Source organism: Calonectris borealis, chromosome 26, assembly GCF_964195595.1.
Source record: "Calonectris borealis chromosome 26, bCalBor7.hap1.2, whole genome shotgun sequence".
NCBI classification, from domain to species: Eukaryota; Metazoa; Chordata; class Aves; order Procellariiformes; family Procellariidae; genus Calonectris; species Calonectris borealis.
In genome coordinates, this window is record NC_134337.1 from 1681462 (window position 1) to 1700653 (window position 19192).

Genomic DNA, 19192 nt, shown 5'->3' on the forward strand with positions numbered 1-19192 from the left:
CCACTCATCCCATTAAGGGCTCCCCACGGCTTTTGCTTTCCATTGCAAATACCCAGTTGTCCCAAGGGAAACCCCCTTGGGGTGCCACCGGGGCTCTCGAGGCGAACGCTGCTGGAAAGACTCCAGGCTGCAAGAGCAGCAGATTTATTTATTATACGAGGGATTATCGGGCTGAGGGGAGATCTCATCCCACTTGCCCAGGTAAGACCCGATGGGGAAGTTTTGCTCGTGGTGGGAATGGTCCATACCAGGGGGGACTGGGGGGTTCAGTTGGGAATCAGAGCCATGAGCTGAGTTTCCCCTCCCCTGTTGATTACCCGAAGCTGTTTTGGCGTCTAAAAATGCCCCAGCTTGGAGCTCAGCTGCTTTGCAGGGAGGGGTGCAGCGATGGCACATCACCCCAGGCTCTGTGTCTGTGCTCTTGGGGTTAAAGCTCCTGCTTTGGGCCATGTTATGCCCAACCCTTTGCTGTGTCCCCAGCATTACCCACCCCACGCTCCCTGCAGCGTTTTTTAAATCCTTAACCTGCTTTGAGGGGAAAAAATGACTTTTTTGGGTAGCCTGAAGACCCCGTTCTGCTCGCTGTGGGCTTGGAGAGCTGAGTGTTGGAAAGGGTGGACAGGCAGTGAGGGTCTCATCAGCAAGCGCTGGGGATGCCGGGGATGCACCGCCTGTGCCGGGATGGGGGAAGACAAGCCCAGCTCCCCCCCCGACCATCACACCGCACACGTACGCGTGCGAACGCGACAGCATCTGCTGAGTTAATGCATTTTGCAGCCCCGCCGCACAGCTGCCTTTTCCCGCCACCCCGCTTAGCAAAGCCAAAACGCATCGGGGGCTTCCAGGTTTCAAGGGTTGAGGACCGGGGGGGCCGTTTCCGCACGGCAGCGGCGGAGGCGAACGCAGACGCTGCGACATCTGCTCTTGCTCAAAAATCCTGGGAGCGAAGGGCCAGGTCCGTGATGCGGCAGGAACATGGGGCTAAATAAATGATGCAATCAGCTCCGGAGGGTTTTGGCCCAGACAGGAGTTTATCCGAATGTCACCCATCCGAGCGCTTGCACCTGGGCTGCGGGATGGCTCCTGGCCAAGGGCTTGATCTGGCCAGGACACGGCGCTGGGGGATCCTCGGCCCCACGGCAGCACTGAGGTTTTGGGGAGGTTTTGGAGGGGTTCTGGGAGGTTTTGGGGAGGTTTTGGAGGGGTTCTGGGAGGTTTTGAAGCCCTCAGGAGGTGCAATAGGAGATGTTGCTTTTTGGCCACGGTGCTGGATGCTGAAGTGACCCCGGGCTCTGCGGCGCCCGGCGGCTCGGATGCCAGGAGGAGCCGCCCGCGGGGCTCCCGGCGGCTTCACGGCTTTTCTGGCCGGGCGGCGCGGGGGCGGGGGGGAGGCCGAGGAGAGCGGGAGACCCCCAAGCACAACCCAAGCCCCCCTCCCGGGCGGACCTTTGCCGCAGGGGCATCTGGAGGGGGTTCAACGGGGTGTCACCCCAGGGCGGGGCAGCCCCACCTTGGTCCCCAAGGGTGCTGGGGACACTGGGGGATGACAGGCAGCGCTGCCGGGGGCACAGATGGCAGAGGCTCCGGGCAGATGGTACCGGCCCAGACAGGCGGCCGCGGGACGGAGGGGCCGTGTGACCCCGGACAGGCTGGGCTGCTCCCGGGGATTTGCTCTGCCGGCCCCGGGCGGGCGGCGGTGGCCCAACGGGGACAGGCAGCACAGGTCAGGGGCAGGGCCCCGGCACCGCTGGCCGGGGGGGGGACCGGCGGGGGGGGTGACACCGGGCCGGGAGGGTGACACCGGGCCGGGGGGCGGTGCCGGGCCGGGGGGCGGTGCCGAGCGGGGGGGCGGAGCCAGGCCCGGGGGCGGAGCCGGGCCGGGGGGGGCGGTGCCGGGCCAGGAGGGGCGGTGCCGGGCCGGAGGGGCGGTGCAGGGCCGGGGGGGCGGAGCCGGGCCGGGGGGCGGAGCCGGGCCGGGGGGCGGTGCCGCGGGCGGCGGGGCGGAGCTGTCCAGCACCGGCGCCTCCTGAACGTCCCCAGCGCCGCGGGGCCGGGGCTGCCCCCGCTGCCCCCGCTGCCCCCCGGCCCTGCCGGCTGCCCCAGCGGATTGGGGCCGGGGGTCGGGGCTGGCTCCTCCGCCCCGAGCCGGCACCGCGCAGCCCCGATGTCGCCCCACGGGGGCTCCAGCCCGGCGGAGAGGACACCTCTGCCCCGAGCCCCCCCCGCGGGGTCCCCGGTTGCCCCGGCGCAGGGGCTCCTTGCACAGATCCCGGGGTCTGTCCCAGCCCCGGTGCATCCATCCTCGTCCCCGCAGCAGGATTTGTGCCAGGCAAAGCCCAGCCTGGGCAGAGCTCGATTTCACTGCTGCAGACGGGGCTTTTGGTGGCAGAGGCTGCTGCGGTCGGCCCAGCTGAGAGCTAAACTTTGCTCAGAGCAAGGTTTTATTAAAGCGGGTTCAATGCCTAATGGGATTGCTGCGGAGTGGCTAAAGCAAAGATTAGTGCTGTGGCTACGGGGCTGGGCATCTCTGCTCTGACAACAGGCGGTTTCTGTCCTTCTCCTCCTGCCCCAGCCTGCAGCTCATCTCTCAGCAGCTCCCAGAGCCCCCAGCATCGTGCTGTGGGGAAACAGCCAGCCAGGGCAGGCAGAGCTGGGGCTGCCCGGGCCTCCCCTCCCACCCGCTTGCCCGTCTGCTGCCTGTACCCAGGAGAAACACCTGCCTGCACCCAGCCTGGGCCATCGAACCAGCCACCCCCTGCATTGCCCCTCCAGAGGGGCAGGGAGAGGGGAGCAGCGACACCTCCCTGGGGAAGGACCCAGCCTGGGGCCCCGGCGATGCAGGCGGTGGCAATGTCCCAGGCGGTGACACTGGCTGGCGGGCAGGCCAGGTCCCGGCCAGGGCGCGGGGGCCGGAGGGACAGGGCTGGTGGCTGAATCAGCAGCTTGTTCTCCTCTGAAGGCTCCTTTTTGTCCCTACTCCCTTTGTTTCTCTTAGGAAAGTTTTATGTCCCTTGTGTCACAAGGAGCCTTTTCTTTGTCATCCTTCCCAAGCGTGCCAGGGAGGAGGCTGCGCTGGAGCACAGCCATCCCTGTAGGCTGCTCGGGGCCAGATCCTGTGCAGAGCTGCGAGGTGCACATGGCAGCTTTGAGGGGCAATCGTGTCATGGCACCCTTGGCATGGGCTCAGCTCCTCGGGCTGTTCACACCCCGGGGTTCACCCCTGGGCTGCCTCCCTCCATCCTCAACCTTAAAAATGGAGGATGCTTTGCAGCCCCCGAGAATCTCCCCAGGGAGATCTGGCTCTGCCCCAGCCCCCGGCGCTCCTGTGCTGCCAGTCCCGCAGGCGTCTTGAGGACGGCTCCCAATCTACGGAGCTGCTCTGCAGCCCGGCACACACAGGGAAGGATCTGTCCTCCTTTCTTCCTATTTATCAGCCTGGTTTCAGCTCCCTCACCCCTAGCAGAGCCCATGTCAGGGTGGGGAAACTGAGGCATGGAGCGGCAGCAAGACACCAGCAGAGGCTGAAGGGTTTAATACCTTTTTGCATCACTAAGTGTTCATGCTCAGACTCCTGCTGCAATTATCCCAGGGCCGCAGGGCAGAGTTTCATCCCTGGCAGGGATCTATCAGCTGCGAGAGATAAGAGAGAAGTGAGTTTAATCTGGTTTGTAAAAGTCACCCTGAAACACTTCAGGAATAGAGCGAAACACTTGCAGAACTGTTTTTGTTCTCTTGAGACCATGGAAGAGCTGGAGGTTGGATCCCTCCGAGGCATCATGGAGGAGCTGGGGGCTTCGGCCGCTCGCATAGCCCCAGTGTGGGGTTGGGAGCAGCGCAGCCCCCGTGGGGCTGGGAGGGCCGAGAGCCAGGGGTAGCGGCTGCTTCCATCTCTGCTCAGGTGATGGATGGCTCCAAACTGGATCTGCTTTGATGCTGGGGATGCTCCAGTGACCCCTCACATGCGAAATGGGGACATGAAATGAGACTTGGGCTCCAGGTCCCTGTATTCATTTCTGGCTGCTAAAATCGCACGTGTGAGATGCATTTGGACACCGGGCCGAGGAAGTAGCTCAAGCTCCGAGCACAACAGATGCCTCTTTGAAGGAGATGCCTTCAGGGATGTGCTGGGTTGTGTTTGTCCTGGGATGAAGGACGTGGCTTGGCCAAGGCTGTTTCATTTTCCTTCAATGTGAACACCCATGTCTCTGTGGATGGCATCATCCAAAGGGAACAGAAACCACCTTGTCTCTGGGTTTAAAGGTCTTTAATTCAGGGAAAACTCGAGTTCAGCACTGGAGCCAGTAGATACTGGCCCAGCGCTCCAGACCTGAGCTCTGGAGGTAGCTGGGATGAGCATCCTCCCCCCGGCCAGGAGACGAGCATCTCCAGCTGCCCTGGGAGGCTCAGCCCCAGCGCCCAGGCAGGGCTCTGCTGCCTGCAGCACTGCTGCGGCGTCTCCAAAATATCCCCTGGTGCGAAAATACCTTGTGTGTATTTGCTGCTTTCCACCACCACAGGACCCAGCGATCCCAAGCCAGTACCTGGGGAGGGGACAGGGCCAAAAACCCACCCAGCGACTGGAAGTCCCAAAACTAAAGCATCAGGTGCAAATTTCTAGTGCTCACGTTACCCGGAGTGCGAGCAGCAGCCGGTTCCCGAGAGCTGCTCCGGGTACACGGAGGCCCTGCGGCCAGGTTGCATTAAGGGAGAAAGTTGTTTCCCTTTCGAACTAATTGCAAAGGAGCTGCCCGTGTCTATCTAGGTCAAGCCGTAACCTGCTTTAGCCGGGCAAAGCGGCGGCAGGATGCCAGTGTGACGCAGCGTGACGCAGCGCCCGCCTGCTCCCGTGCCGCCACGGCACGCAGGGCACACGCTGGGGGGGACCCAGTCCCTGGGGGCAGAGTTTGGATGGGGTAGAAATTAATCTGGAGGCAAATGAAGAATTTGTTTGGAAGAAGAATGGGCTGACTCTCTCCCGGGAATGGTTTTAGTTTGTGCTCGTTAATGTAATGATGGGGTGAGTAGGATGGCTGCTTGGCGCAGGAGCAGCTCCTCCTGGGGCTGATGGGGGGAATAGGGACCTGGTGGGAGTTGCTTTCGTTTATCTCTGGGTGCAGGACCCCAGCCCGCGGGTCCGGCTGGTGTTACCAGGGGAGTGGGGCTGCATCCACATCTCCCCTTGCCCAGCCCTGGGGAAGCCCCCAGCATCTCTAAAGCAGGGTGAAGCCCGAGGAGGGGTCATCCATGCTTAGCCGGGTGCAGTGAAGCGGTGGGTGTCCTCATAGACCCCCGAGGTGTGTATTGCAGGGAGGGGACGGCTCTGGAGCCTGGCTCCCGGCAGGCATTGGCATCTCCTGGGAAACCTCAACCCTGCGAGCACAAGAGGAGGATTGATTTTTTTTGGCCAATGTGGCAGCTTTGGCTTCTGCTGCAGCCGCGGCATCGCAGCAAAGTGGCTGCTGGTGGGCTCAGAGGGGAGAAATGGAAGTTGCATCTACGAGAGAGAAATCCAAAGTGAATAGACTGGAAGAAAAATCTATAAAACCCGGTTACAGCCCCGATGCCACGTGCCTGGTGAGCAGGCGGGGCTGGAGGGGTGTTGCATGCTGATGATGCTCAGAGGGTGCTAGTGAAGGTAAGGTCGTAGCATAGAACATTTTGCCTCTGAGTTGGTTGAAGAGGAGCTCGGGACTGGCTTTATGGAGGCAGTGGCAGATTATCTCCCTCCGTGTTAGGAGAAAACCCACCAGCAGCAGCCCCTGCAGCTGGAGATGTTTGTGCGAGGGACCTCGAGGGTGAAATAGGTGAGTTGGGGCCAGTGGTTTAACCACTCGTGTCCACGAGGCTGGAGCGTCACTGGCTCTTGGTCCCACCCTGGGCATCCTCACATTTAGGGGAGGAAGGTCGACCCCGTTGGCATTTGCACAAGGTATTTCGCAGCTCAAGGCACAGCGCTCCTGGGGCAAGGGGCTGGGTTAAAGAGAGTGAAAAAAAGTGCAAAATTGGGGTTTGCAATTGTGGGTTGTGGGGCACAACCTGGGAAAGGGCTGAGGGAAGCCGTTTGCTGCTGATATTCGCTGCTGGGTGGGCTGCAAAGGGGGGGTTGGGAGCATTGTGCTGGTCTGGGTGCTGGGTGCTGGGTGCTGAGCCCTGGCTGCCTTGCTCCCAGGAGTGACTTTTGTGGGTGCAAGGAAATCCCAGGGGTGCAGGGAAAGCCCCGCACAGCCCCCGCCTGGCTCCTTGGGTGCGGGGCTGGTGCCAGCACAGGACCCCTCACTGGGGGCTGTGGTTGCCCACGGGGGCCGGATCCAGACCTATTTGCCAGCGCAGGGGTGGCAGAGCCCCAATGCCTGTCTCCATCTCACCCCCCGCAGCGGCTCGGGGACAGACCTGTCCCAGAGACCCCCCGAGCGCCTTGTCCCAGGGCTTCCTCTGTCCACCGGTGCCGTGACTCAGGGCCATGACCACAGCGAGTGGAGGCAGAGATGTCTCAGCCGGGATGTGGGGAGAGAGAAAACCTCCCCGTCCGTTTCGAAGGCTTCAGCGAGAGCAAGCCCAGAGCTGTGTGTGTGTCGGTTCCCTCTTCTCCTTAATTAAAATTGCCTTGAAAAGACCTTTGTAGCTCCTGGCTGACGCCGGAGTTGGCGCTGCGATGCCTGGATCTTGTCCGCTGCATCAGCCCTTCTCCCCGTGACCCGTGGCCCTGTTGATCAAGTGATCCAGCTCATGTGGGTCTGGCAAAAGGGAATTTGGGTGCGTTCACCCGAGCACTGCCTGTGGCAGGGACACGGCCAACGCGGGGGGGCTTGCTGTGGGGGATGTGGGGCAAGGCTTGGTCCTTGCAGACTCCTAAAAGCCTGGGGGGAGCAGGGCTCGAGGCAGCTGAAGGTTGGGGAAGAGGCAAAACGGGGCAGTTTGGGGCATTTTTGGACCTTGCTCATGCAACACCCTCCGCCAGGAGATACTACGGTGCAGGGCTGAGGCTGGGTGCTGTTCCCATCGGTGATGGGAGCTGTCCCCCTGCACCCCACGGCTTGCCAAGAAACCTTCTCTAGCTCCGGAGAAGCTCCGTCTTGGCCGGGTGGTTTGAAAGGCGGCCAGGCTGCCGGCCCCGGGCTGCGAACAGAGCAGCTTGTGTGCGGCCCCGTACCTGGGCGGCAGCGTCCTCCCAGCCCGCCGGGAACGGCTTCGTTCAGCTCCAGAGCGGCCCCGAACGCGCTCGCTGGAGCAGCCGCACAAAGACCTGCTTGTGCTCGCTGCACCCACCCGGACCTAAGCCAGCGCCGGGGGAGAGGAACCCCCCCGTGGGTGACGGGGACTGCAGGTGGCCAACCTGGAGCTGATGGTCCTCCCTAGGATGCTCAGGGACCCCAAAAAGCTTCCGCTCCCCTCCCCGAAGGTTTTTCTTCAAGGAGGCTGAGCAAAACCATGCTAAAGCGACCCGCGAAATGTGTGTCCCGGGAGATTTGTGGCACCCAGCGCCCATTTGCTTTTTGTACCGGGGTGAGGGGGCAGAGGTTGGCACAGGCGCCTGTGGAGCCACATCTCCCTGTCTTTCTAGAGACCACTCCATCCCCTGGAGAAAACGTTTTTTTTTTTGAGTTTTGAGGTTTTTTTCCTGGAGAGCTGCAGGCAGGAGGCAGTTGGAGATGGAGCTTTGCTCCACGGCTGATTTTCTTGCTGAGCTCTGCTCTGCCTGCCAGGGCAAAGCCTGTGGGAGGGATGAGCTTCTCCACTTGCTGCGACCCTGCTGACGTCCCTGTCACCAGTGGTGGCAAAGATGGCCCTGCCTGCCCATGGGTGCTTTGGGTGGGATGGGGTGGTGTGCCGAGCCCCCATCCTCATCCGCACGGAGCGAAACACCAAGGGAAGGGGACACAGGGCACTGTCTGGGTGGTGGTGTCAGGGAGAGTCACCGTGGGGCAAGATGAGGGCATGGAGAGATGGGGTGGTCGGCACCATGTGTGGGGATGTTGGAGTTAGGGAAGGCAGAGATGGGGCTCAGACACCAGTAATGGCCTGAGGAATGGGGTGACAGAGCTGGTCCTCGTGCCACTGGAAGGTGGTCTTGGGTGATCAGGAGGTGGTCTCAGGTGGCTGGGAGATGGTCTCAGGTGACCAGGAATTGGAATTGGATGGCCAGGAGATGGTCTTGGATGACCAGGAGATGGTCTCGGTTGACCAGGAGGTGGTTTTGGGGACCAGGAGAAGGTTTTGGGTGGCCAAGAGGGGCCCATCCTGCCTGTGGTGCAGCCCTACCTGGTGAGGGTCTGTGCCCATGTGGCCTTGCTGCAGGGACCTGCCATAGGGACCTGGGGACACAGGGATGGGGCTGCACAGGGTTCCTGTGGGAGGACATCACATGTGCCCTGGCCCTGTGGATCCCTGTGGGGGGACATCATGTATGTCCTTACCCTGGGGTGTGGGATGCAGCAGCTCCCTCCCGGGATGGGGACATTGAGAACCCACAGTCAGTGGGGGCCAAAACCAGGGTCCGGTGTAGCCAAGGGGATGTGGGTGCCCCCCCATGCCCACCCCCTCGCCGTGCCGGGCCCTGCTCAACCCTCCTCTTCCCCCACAGCCTCGCCAGCAGCCACCTCGCCGGGATGAACGGGACGGCCAACATCAACCCCGCCGGCCGCAGCCACTACGTCTCCGCCATCCCGGTGCCCCGTGCCGTGGCCCACGGCAAGCCGCACGCCGCGGCCTCCCCAAGCACGCCGGGGCTCCCCGTCCCCCACGGGGCTCCATCCCCCCAGCCAGGGAAGGCACTGGCCCCCGGCCCCAAGACCCTCAAGCCCAAAGGCACTGGCAGGGAGGGCAGCCCCAGCGTCCCCCTCCGCGGGGGGCAGAAAGCCCTGGCGAGACCCGGGAGGTGGCCAGAGGCAGCGGGCAGCGGGAGGAGAGGGGCAGGCAGGGTGGGGGAGCCCACCGAGCTGCCCAAAGCTCCCCCAGCACAGGGCAGGGGTGGGGGGCGGCTGGGGGGGTCCCCTGGGAAGGGCAGCTGGGCGGCCATGGCAGGGACAGGGGATAAGCCCCATGGCGCCTCACAGGGCAGGGGCCCCGTATTTGGGTCAGGGGCCATCACCTTCACCTCAGGCCCCCCAAACAGCCACCCCGTCACTGCCACCGTGGCACCCTTCCAGTACCGGTGAGTCCCTGGGGACAGGGGGGCATGGGGCTGTGGGAGGGCATGGGGACAGGGGGACATGGGGAGGGGAGGAGGGAGGTGAGCACGGCGGAGGTGGCCATGCGGAATGGTGGGGTTGGGTCTGGGGACTCTGCCCCAGAAGGAGGGTTCCCACCGGGTTTGGGGTGCTGGGGGTTCCTGGGGCACCCATGGGAGCGGGTGTGGGGCAGGGGATGGGCTCAGTGGGGAACGGGGTGCCCTGGGAGCCCCCTGCCATGAGACCAGTGTCCCCAAACTGTGGCAGAGCCCAAGGCACCGCGTTTCCATCTCCTGGGGGTCCCCAGCTGGCTGCACCCCGCGATGTGCCCCTCCTCCACCACCCTCACCCCCCTCTGCCCCTAGGCTGCAGGAGGACTGGGACGAGGAGAGGGCCATGTCGCGGGGTGACGAGTGCCCCGCTCCTGCGGAGGGACCTGACCCTGACCCCAAACCCAGAGGCCTGAGTGAGTCCAGGGGGGTTTTGCTGGGGATGGGGGGGGTCCTGCTGGCGGGCTGCCATGACGGTGCCGGGGGCAGAGGCTCATGCTGGAACTCAGACCCCCATGGTCCAGTACTGGAATGGGAGCTGGGGCTGGAGGTCAGTGGGGCGGCGGGGGGGAACCCCCACATAGGAGGTGCCCCAACTCCCCGGGGAACGGCATGTCTGCAGCTGCTGCACCCGGTGACCCCCATGGCCAAAAAACTACACCCAGCAGCGTGGCCTCACCCGGGTGCAGGAGCCACGTCCGCATCCCCTGCAGTGGCTCCAGCACAGGGGGACCATCCCCTCTGGTGACGCCGCCGGGACATCGCCCTGCTTGGCTCCTTTCCCTCCTCTTCCCAGTTTCCCAGGGAGCTCCAGGAATGACCCATTTCCAAGAAGCCGGCAGAGAGCCAGAGCGGAGGCGGGTACCACGGCACCGCTGGCTCCCCGCACCCACCGCGGGGACACCCCCTTTCTCTGGGGGTGAATGAACCCAAGTGCAAGCTCCCTGCTGCAATGTTGGGGACACCCCAGTCCCCTCTGGCATTTGCTTTTGGGGGGAGATTTTGGGGGGGCGGCTGCTGGAGGGGATGCTGAGGTGGCGGTTGCCAGGGCAGCAGCAGTGGAGGATGGCGGGATGCTCCAGGGATGTGCAGGGAAGGGGAAAAAAAAGCCGTGAGCTTCGCTGGGTGATTCAAAGGGACAGAAGTCGGTCAGAGCCGCGGTGGCTCCTGGCACAGCCTGGCTTTGCAGCGGGGTCCTGGCACTGCTGCCGTGCAGCCAGAGCGTAACGGGGTTCAACACTGAGCCCCGATTTGGGAAGCACTGAAAACGGCGGCAAGCAGGAGGATTTTCCGGGAGAAAGCAGGAGGGGAGGGAGCCGGGCTGGCATGCTCCCAGCGCAGCTGCCCTGCTCGCCTTAGGGGAGGTTTTGGGATGAGGCCGAGCGGGTTCAGTGCTGGGGAAAGGGCCGGATCCTTTCCCTTGCTCCACGCCTCCCCCTGCCGCTCTGGCCCATGGCACCTTCTGGGGCTCTGTCGGGCCCGGCCAGAGGGGACAGGGGACATTGGGAGGCTCCAGGTCACCCCGCCAGACCCAAAATGATATGACACCCCCAAATTTGCCCCCTGCAGCAGGCCCTACACCCGGGCAATAGCCTCGTAGCTCAGCGAGGGATGTAACAGCCCCCCCAAACTTAGAGCAGCTTCGGGGTGCAGCAGGGTGGCTTGTGCACCCATCCTGCCCCAGCAGCACCTTTTGCTGCAAAACACCCTTTTTTTTGGGCACCCTTTGCTGTCCCATCCAGACCGGGTTATTCGGGGCTCTTCAGCATCACCGTGCGGGGGGCCGGGCTGGGGGGCTTGCGCCACCCCCGGCCCTCCCGGCTCCTTATCTCGGCAGCATAGTGATGGGCTCTAATGCAATATTTTCCGGCGGTTGCCATGGCAGCCCGTGTGAGGTCACCAAATAGACTTAATTCACCCCTCCCGAGGGACGGGTAATTAATGAAAAATGATGATAACCAGATCCTGCTCCCCCTCTTTTTTCCCCCCTCTTAATTCCCCTGGATCACTGGAGAGGCCCTGCTGGCTGTGGGGGCCACAGTGTCCCTCGGGGGGCTCCCGGGGCCACCGCGAGCCCTTCCTGCACCGTTGAGGGTGAAACAGGGAAGTTTTGGCTCCCTGGGGCTGGGTGTGTGGTGTCGGGGCTGGATGTGGGGACCGCGGCAGGCGGGACGGGGGTTGCTTCACACGCAGGGTGCTGGGGCATGGGCCCCCCCGCTGGCTTCACCACCTCCCAGCCAGCACCCAGCCCCTGCCTGCGAGGGGCTGCGGGACGGAGCGGGCAGGCTCTGGTCGCGGAGGCCACCGCCGGCTCGATGTGGGCGGCAGCACCGCGCCTGCCAGCTTCGTCCCTCGCCCCGGGGGTCTTGGGTCGCCCCGGGGTCCTTGCGTCGCCCCGGGGTCCTGCACAGCCCCTCTGCCCCTGGGGTCCGACGTGGGCCCGGGGTCTTGCGCGGTCCCCCTGCCCCCGCTCCGCCGTGCTCGGCGCTGCACGTCCCCGGGAGCGGCGCGCGCCCCCGCCTCGCCCCGCCCCGCGCCGCGCGCCCCCTCCCCTCCCCTCCCCTCCCTTCCCCTCTCTCCCTCCCCTCCGCGGGCGCGCGCGCCGCGCCCCGCCCCCTGCCCGCGCCAGCCGGGCGCGGAGGAGGGCGGGCCCTTTTTGTTTGCCCCTGACATTCCGCTGGTTCGCAGTGTCCCGCCGGCGACGGAGCAGCGAGGTGGGGCCGCGCCGCTCATCCCCCCCCACCTCCTCCCCGTCCCGCTCCGCTCCGCTCCGCTCCGCTTCGCTCCGCGGCGGTGGGGCGGGCGCTGACGGCGCTTCTCTTTCTGTCTCGCCCGGTGTGTCCTCGGTGCCGCCGCAGCAGCAGCAGCGCCCGGCGGGTTAAATGGTTGCAGCGCGGGGATGCTGGGGAGCAACCTCAAGAGCCTTCCCGACGTGGAGCTGGGCGAGGAGGAGCGCGGCTACCGGCGGGGCCCCGACGGCGGCGCGGTGATGCCGAAGCGGGCGAAGTCGGCGGCGGCGGCGACGGGGCCGCGGGGCGCGGAGCTGCGCGTCTTCAAGGCGAGCAGCGCGGAGGGGCGGCTGCCGGCCGGCTCCAACCTGCGCAAGCAGAAGTCGCTCACCAACCTGGCCTTCCTCACCGACGCCGAGAAGAAGCGGCAGCTCTACGAGCCCCGCTGGAGCGACGACATGGCCAAGGCGGCGGCAACGGGGGCGGCGGCGGGGGGGGGCGGCCGGGGCGGCGGCGGCCCCCGCGGCCGGGAGGCGCCCGCCATGTCGCGGAGCCTGTCCCGCTCCGAGCACTCGCTGCTGCCGCCGCGCCCCGCCGGCCCCGCCAAGCCGCCGCCCGCCGGCAAGCCCAGCCGCATCCCCCGCGGGCCCTACGCGGAGGTGAAGCCCCTCAGCAAGGCCCCCGAGGCGGGCGGGGGCGGCGGAGGCGGCAAGTGCGACGACGAGCTGCTGGGCGGGAAGGGGCCGGCGGTGGCGGCGGGCGCTGAGGAGAAGCCCTACCTGAAGGTGGACCCCGAGCTGGTGGTGACGGTGCTGGGCGACCTGGAGCAGCTCCTCTTCAGCCAGATGCTGGGTGAGTGCGGCCGTTGCGCCCCGCTGGCCTCGCTGTCAGGGGATGGGGAAATGGCGGGAGTCCGGCTGCCTGAGGCATCGGGGGCTCCTGCCACCCTCGGGAGGGACCCGCCGGAGGCTGCGTCGGCGTCCCCAGCGCTGGGGAGAAGGAGAAGGGATGCTGAGGGAGAAGGTGCCGTTGGCCTCGCTGAGGGCGAAGGCACCATCGGCCAGCCCAAGGGCCGGCACACAGCCTCCTCTCGCCTTGGCTCCAGCCTCCTCACGAGGAGGAATGGCAGGTGGCTGTCGAGCCCGTCCTCCCTCACGTGTCTTTTTGGTCACCCCTTGTTTCCATACCCTGCCAAAGATGATGGAGGTTGCCCGGCCAGGTGCCACAGCTGCTCCCCACCATTGGGGTGGCTCGCCCCAGGGGTTGACCTTGGCTGCTCTTGCTGGGAGGCTGCCGGTGGAGGTGCCGTGCATAGGGTCTGTGCTGCTGCCTGCGCTTTGGGCAGGAGGCTTCAAATCCAGAGCTCCTCCAAGGTCTTGGGCTCTGGCCGAGGAGGGTCCTCCAAGGATGCTGCCACAGAGTTCACCAATTTCAGTCCGTGGCCGCCTATGTCTTGCTATCTCGCTGGGTTTGAGCCCTGAGCCTGCGTGGTCAAGAACTCGTTGTGTGCACAGTGGGTTTTCATCAGAGCAACGAGCGCTGGCTCCCAGTGCTGGCCGTGCCTCTGATCTCGGGACCCGCTGCCCCCCTCGTGGGCCGTGGCGCTGGGTCTCAGTACAGGTGTGCCCAACCCTTGCGTTTCCCTCGTGGCTGCGTGCTGATCTCTAGGAAACCGCGGCAGCCTCGGGAGCCCTCTGCTTCCTGCTGAAGCCCGTTCTCCCTGTGTCCTGACTGGCAGCGCCCGTAGGCTCAGTGGGCTTGGCTGGGCAGGGACCGTGGGGGGCTTGCAGCTCCAAAGAGCTCTGGTTCATCTGGCAAACTGGCATGAGAAGGTAGCAAATGAACTCTGCACAGCTGCCAGAGCTAGCCGGGTTTAAAGCCCTGGTGGTTGGTGGTGACAGGGAGCAGCGGTACAGGCAGGGCTGGGAGGCCTGGTGTGTCTAGTCCCTTCAAGTTCCCTGCCTGGGACCCCCTTTTAGGAGGCCAGGAGCTTCTCCGGTGCTTGGCGAGCTGGCTTGAGATGCCTTCTTCTAGCTGCATTGTGAGCAGAGCTCTGCCGTAGGGAGAAAGAGGAGAGGTTCGCCCCAGCTGGGGGCTGTGGGGGAGGTTTGGAGAGGTGGAGCAAACTGCCGAAGTCAGGCGCCCGTGAAGCCGTGTTTGCTGAGTCTGGTTTCCCTGCTGCACACCCTGCTGCTCCAGGAGCCTTTGGGGTGTCAGAGCCCCTGCTCCAGTGCAGGGCTCTGGCACAATGTGCACTGGCACATGCCGGCCCACAAGCGTGGAGCCTCCCAGACCATCGCCCTCGGTCCCCTGGCCATGCACAGCCACGGGAGCAGCAGCGGTGGTGTGCACCCTACCTGATCCTCTCCCTGGCAGGGGTCTGCCCCAGCTGCTGGAGCATCACTGCAAGCAGCTAGTGAAAAGCCACAGAGGGAGCTCAAGGCGTGGGCAGGCAGACCGTGAGGATGAGCAGGCTAGACATGCAAGGTCGGCCTCGCTGCGTGAGCTCAGGCTGCCCCGGTGGTCCCGCAGCTGGGCTCATGGACATGCATCCTCAGCCCTAATGCCGGGGTAACACCAGATGCCATGGGAGCAAGGGAGGATTGCGGGAGGGTTTGTCACTTAAGGGACTAACAGATCTCCACTCACTGGTGTTGGCATGCCTGGGGGGATCTCAGTGTCCCTCTGTGACACACTGCTCTTAGATGGGCGTTTCCTCAGCACCCCCAAGAGAAATTCTTGCAGCTTCCCTGAGGTTGCAGGACTGGCCCATGTGGGAGTGACTCCTGGTTTGTGGCAGTTGCTGGAGTACCAGAGATCCTGCCTGCAGGACAGGGACTCATGCACACGCTGAGGAAGACCATGGGTTGCATAAATGCCCCCAACACCTGCTTTGGTTTCTGGGGTAGTTGCCTAGCCCCTGCCCGCATCAGGGCCTGCTTCAGGGCCACAGGGCTGACCTTGACCTTGGGAGGTGTTGAGCATCCCTTTGGACTGCACTTACCATCTGAAGGCTTGGTCAGTTGGCCTATGAGGGCCAAACTCTGCTGAACCTGTTCTGTGAACATTCCTGCTCTTCGTATTTGCTGAAATAGATGATTTTCCAAGATGTACGAACTGCCGGGCTTCCTGCAGTGGGGACTGAGGGCTGGTTGTCCAATGTCGGGTGGGTACAGCGTCTCGGGGGGACAGGGCAGGAGCCTTAACCCTGCTGGAACGTAGCTCTCCTTTCATGGGGCTGTACTTCTCACATTCATGGGATTTGTGCGGTTGAGTCATACCTACTTAACCAAGCCAACCATGACCTGGCACGTCCTTGACAGCCTGTGTGGTGGGGATGCTGACAGGAGCTTGGGGATGTGCAGAGGAGGGAGCAGTGCGACAGTGGTGGTGGCTGCTCCGTCACTTCATATGCAGCAGAACCACAGCTGGGGGTGCGCGAGCCTGGACACATGCTGAGCTTCTGGTCCTGACCCCTCTGCTTGTCATCTGGTGCGATCCAGGCAGGTGAAACCTTCTCAGGCATGACAGTACCTCTGCAACATGCCTCCTCAAGGGAGAGGTTGTTCCTGTGGTGGGGACGGACCCAGAAGGGACACGATCCCACTTGCTCGGGAGAGTGGGCTTCACGCCCTGCTAGGGCTGGTGAGTAGGGCCAGGAGAGGGGCTTTCTCCTGGTTGCTACAGGAGGTGCTTGGGTGGGAGGGAAGGTTTCTCTGCTGTTTTCATGGATCCCTTTGGCAAGAGAAACATTAGCCTGAGCTGTTCGGCCATGTCTGCTGGAGGACACCCTATCCAGAGTGCCAGGAGAAGACCCGCAAGCTTAGTTTGTGCTGGGAAGAAAGAGACGGGAGTTGCAGGGACTTTCAGCCTCTCCAGATCTTGTTGTCCTTGAACTGTTGACCTGTGTTGAGAAGCCTGTGCTGCCTCTGCCTAACCCGAGCTCTCTGCTCTGCCAGACATGATGGCTTGCAGAGACCTTGTGTGTCTTTGGTCTCCACACCTGAGTTCTCTTCTCCACCTCGTGCTCCTCCTGCCAGAAGCACTCCCAAGCCTCTGCTGGCCAAAACTACAGTTTATTTAGTAGTGGCCAAATGTTACCTCTCATTTGGTTGCTGCTGCTGTGTCATCTGTTTGATGGCACCAAAGCCTTTGTAGAGCTGCTGGAGGTGTAACCACGTTTAAAGCAGAGCAGCCTGCGCAAGACGGGAGAGGTCACTGGGACACAGCAACCACACGTGCTTTGTAGAGGCTATTTCCATCATCCAAATTATACATTTCACATCAACCAAAGACCGAGGCTTCTCATCAAAGCTGGCTGGCAGCTGGGGTTGCTAATTACACAGCGCCCGGCCGCGGGATGAAGGGTACAGAGGGTGTGTGGCCAGTGTGGTGGAAGAGCTGTACAAAGCTCGCCGTGCTCGTCTCCATGTTCGGCGGACAAGAGCGTGCAGGTGCAGAGGCACATACGGGCTGTGTGCGAGTTCGTTGGCACTGGGGTGCAGTGCCCAGCGTGATTGCTGCACTTACCTAGAGGTCCCCAGAGCACCTCCAAGATCGTGCAGTTACTTTCTGCAGCCATTTCCTTGGCCATCTCTTGCTGTATATGGTGCCTCTTAAGTGGCTGCTAATTCACATAGGCGAATAAGTGGTGGGTGTTGCATGGGCCAGAGCCCAGGTGGACACACGTGTGATCCCAGGGGAGACGGTGTTCCCCGAAATGCTCGCTGCAGGAGTCTTTGCATCCCTGCCAAACTCCGCAGGTGCAGCTATAACCCATCTCAGTCCTGCAGCCCTTGGCTGGCAGCGGGTGGGCAATGCCACCCTTCCCTGAGCGGCCCAGTGGGGATGTCCTCGTTGGGCAGTGTGTGCCTGCGGAGACCCAGTACCTCCATGGTGCCGACACGCCGCAGGGCAGACCCCAGCTATGCTGGGGCTGGCTGCTGGCTGGGCAGTGGGTGCCAGCAGCCCGTCAGTGGTGGGGAGGAGAGCCAAGGGGCTGGTACGGGCAGATGGGCTCCTTGAAGAGCAGGAGCTTCATGTCACATCTGACTGGGTCAGTTTAAAAAAGAAACCACAGCGCAGGAAAGACGCTTGGCTGGTGTCTGACACGTCCCATGCGAGCATGTTCCCGGCTCTGGTGGACGTGGTCTCACCAAGGTATCCCTTCCTAAGGAGTTCCCCTCCTGATGACCATCCTTGCTGGCCAGGCACGTGGTATGGGATTAAAAGGAGCACCTCTGCCCCACGGCATTCCTGGCTGTTTAATTAAGCACTAACGGGCCCGTTGCAGTGCTGTGCAGCAATAGCCAGGCTCCCTGGCAGGAGACCATAAGGAGGTCAGAGACCAAATAGCTCTTCACAGTGACGGGAGTGGGTTATTGCCTCGTAAAGCGGTGCGGCTGTCCTGATATCACTGTCATGCTAACGTTATTCCTGTCTTAAGGCCCCTGTGTGACAGCACCCGTGTGACAAGGTCGTTGCGGTGGGGATTTATTTCCTTCTGGCTGCAGAGCTGGACTCCTGCGTTTGGGGTAGGGGTGAGGAGAAAGGGGAGAGGTTGTGTTGCTGCTTCCAGCCTGCTCCCGGGAGCTGACAGCAAGTAGTAGGTGTCTCCTCTCTCTGACTGAGATGGCTGCAGTGATGGGGGAGAAGGTCTGGAAACATGACGCGAGGGCCCCAGAGCTTTCTGCTGAAACTGTTTGGGATGTGCCACGTTCCCAGTGATAATGGCAGTACAGAAAAAGTGCTAAAAAAAAAAAATCCAAATTTGTCTTTCAAAATTTCCCATGGAAAAATAGAAGAGCAAACACTTGAAGGCAAAAATATTTGGGGATGCACTGCTGAAACAAATTCCTCCCCCAAAGAGCCTGAGAATCGCTGTTCAAATGGGGCTTTCCCAGTTACTGCCTGTATCTTGCTCCCAAATCCAACATTTGTCCACTGAGAAAATATGTAGATGAATGCAAAATTGTATGCAATTGTGGAAATGCTATTTGGGATCTGCTGGTGGGATGGTGACAACAGTGGGGCCTGGGCGATGTCCCCTCAAAGCCTTGCTGTTCCCTGAGAGCAACTGCTGAGGGCTCCCGGGGTGGTTTGCTCTTTTAGAAGCACACCCATGGGTCCTGCCTGGTGCAGGTGCCTCATGAGCAATGTGCTTCCAGCTTGGGTGGCACTTGGGGAACTGGTGGCAGTTCTGGGTCCTTCTGGAGAGTTCCTTCCTGATGCCCCCTGTCCCCAGCTTTGCGTCTTTGGCTTCTTATGCTGCAGCACGTGTCTCTGTGCCCACAGCCCTTCCCCGGCATGAATCCCCTCTGCTGTTGCCCTGTTATGTCCATTTAGCTTACCAGCTCATTGCCTTCCTATGCAGCTTCTTGTGGTGCCAGACAACAATTTCCCTGGTCTTCCCTGCCCATGGTCCTCCCTGCCCACTCACTCGAGCATCTGAGGACAGCACTTGGCTGATGCTTGTGCCTGCTGCACGGGGGAGGATTCGTTCCAGCTCAGTGCGGAGCCAGAGCGTGCACCCTCCGAGGTGTGTAACCTGTGAGTGACGCCAGCCTCTAGTGCCAGCCCGTCTGCCGTGGCCAGCGTGTGCCTCCCGGCTTGCGTGGCTGAGCCGCGGTCCTGCCTGGGGGTGACCAGGTGGTTTTCTGTAGGGCTGTGGTCTCAGGGTCAGCCCACGCCGCTCGCCTGGCTCTGCGGTGTCGGGCGGACCCACTGACACGTCCCCCAAATTGGTCACTTGTCTGGTCCAGAGCATCCTTTGTGCCACCGTGCATGTGGCATTTGGTGCTCTGCGTGCGCAGTGGCAGCAATGTCCCGGGGCCATGCGTGTATGCAGCGTTTCTGGTACCGGTGGCAGCTGCCGTTAGAGCCCAGCAGTGAAGCTACTGAGTCTGGAGCCACTTGCTGGATAGAGCAGGGATGGCTTAGTCCTTGTCCTCTCCAGGCTTTGCACCTTGAGGGTGTCTCACATGGAGCTGTGGCGACGTAAGATGTGGGAGATCAGATACGGTGTGATTTCGCCGTATCCCCTACCCTGCAAAGTCATGTCCTCCACCGGGCGCATGAAGCAGCTCTTCCGGGGGAGCCAGAGGAGGGATTGCTGGTTCTCCGGCTGGGAAGCAGTGAGCTTGGGAAGGCAGAGTACATGCGAGGCGAGGAGCCTGGCTGAGGAGGCTCGGCGCTGCCTCGTGGTGGGGTGGAGGGGAGCAGGGCTTTTCCACGCTGCTGCATTGCA

The 19192-nt window shown here is 62.7% G+C and overlaps 1 protein-coding gene across 1 annotated transcript in view; it reads left to right on the forward strand.

Annotated features, from left to right (window-relative positions):
- The first annotated feature begins 7612 nt into the window (after positions 1 to 7612).
- NAV1 (neuron navigator 1) overlaps positions 7613 to 19192 on the forward strand; it is a 61710-nt gene continuing 50130 nt past the window's right edge. The window contains exons 1-3 of the mRNA XM_075173984.1: positions 7613 to 9151; positions 9533 to 9633; positions 12076 to 12798. Coding sequence (XP_075030085.1) covers positions 8136 to 9151; positions 9533 to 9633; positions 12076 to 12798 — 1840 coding nt within the window. The 5' untranslated portion in view covers positions 7613 to 8135. The remainder of the gene's footprint in view (positions 9152 to 9532; positions 9634 to 12075; positions 12799 to 19192) is intronic.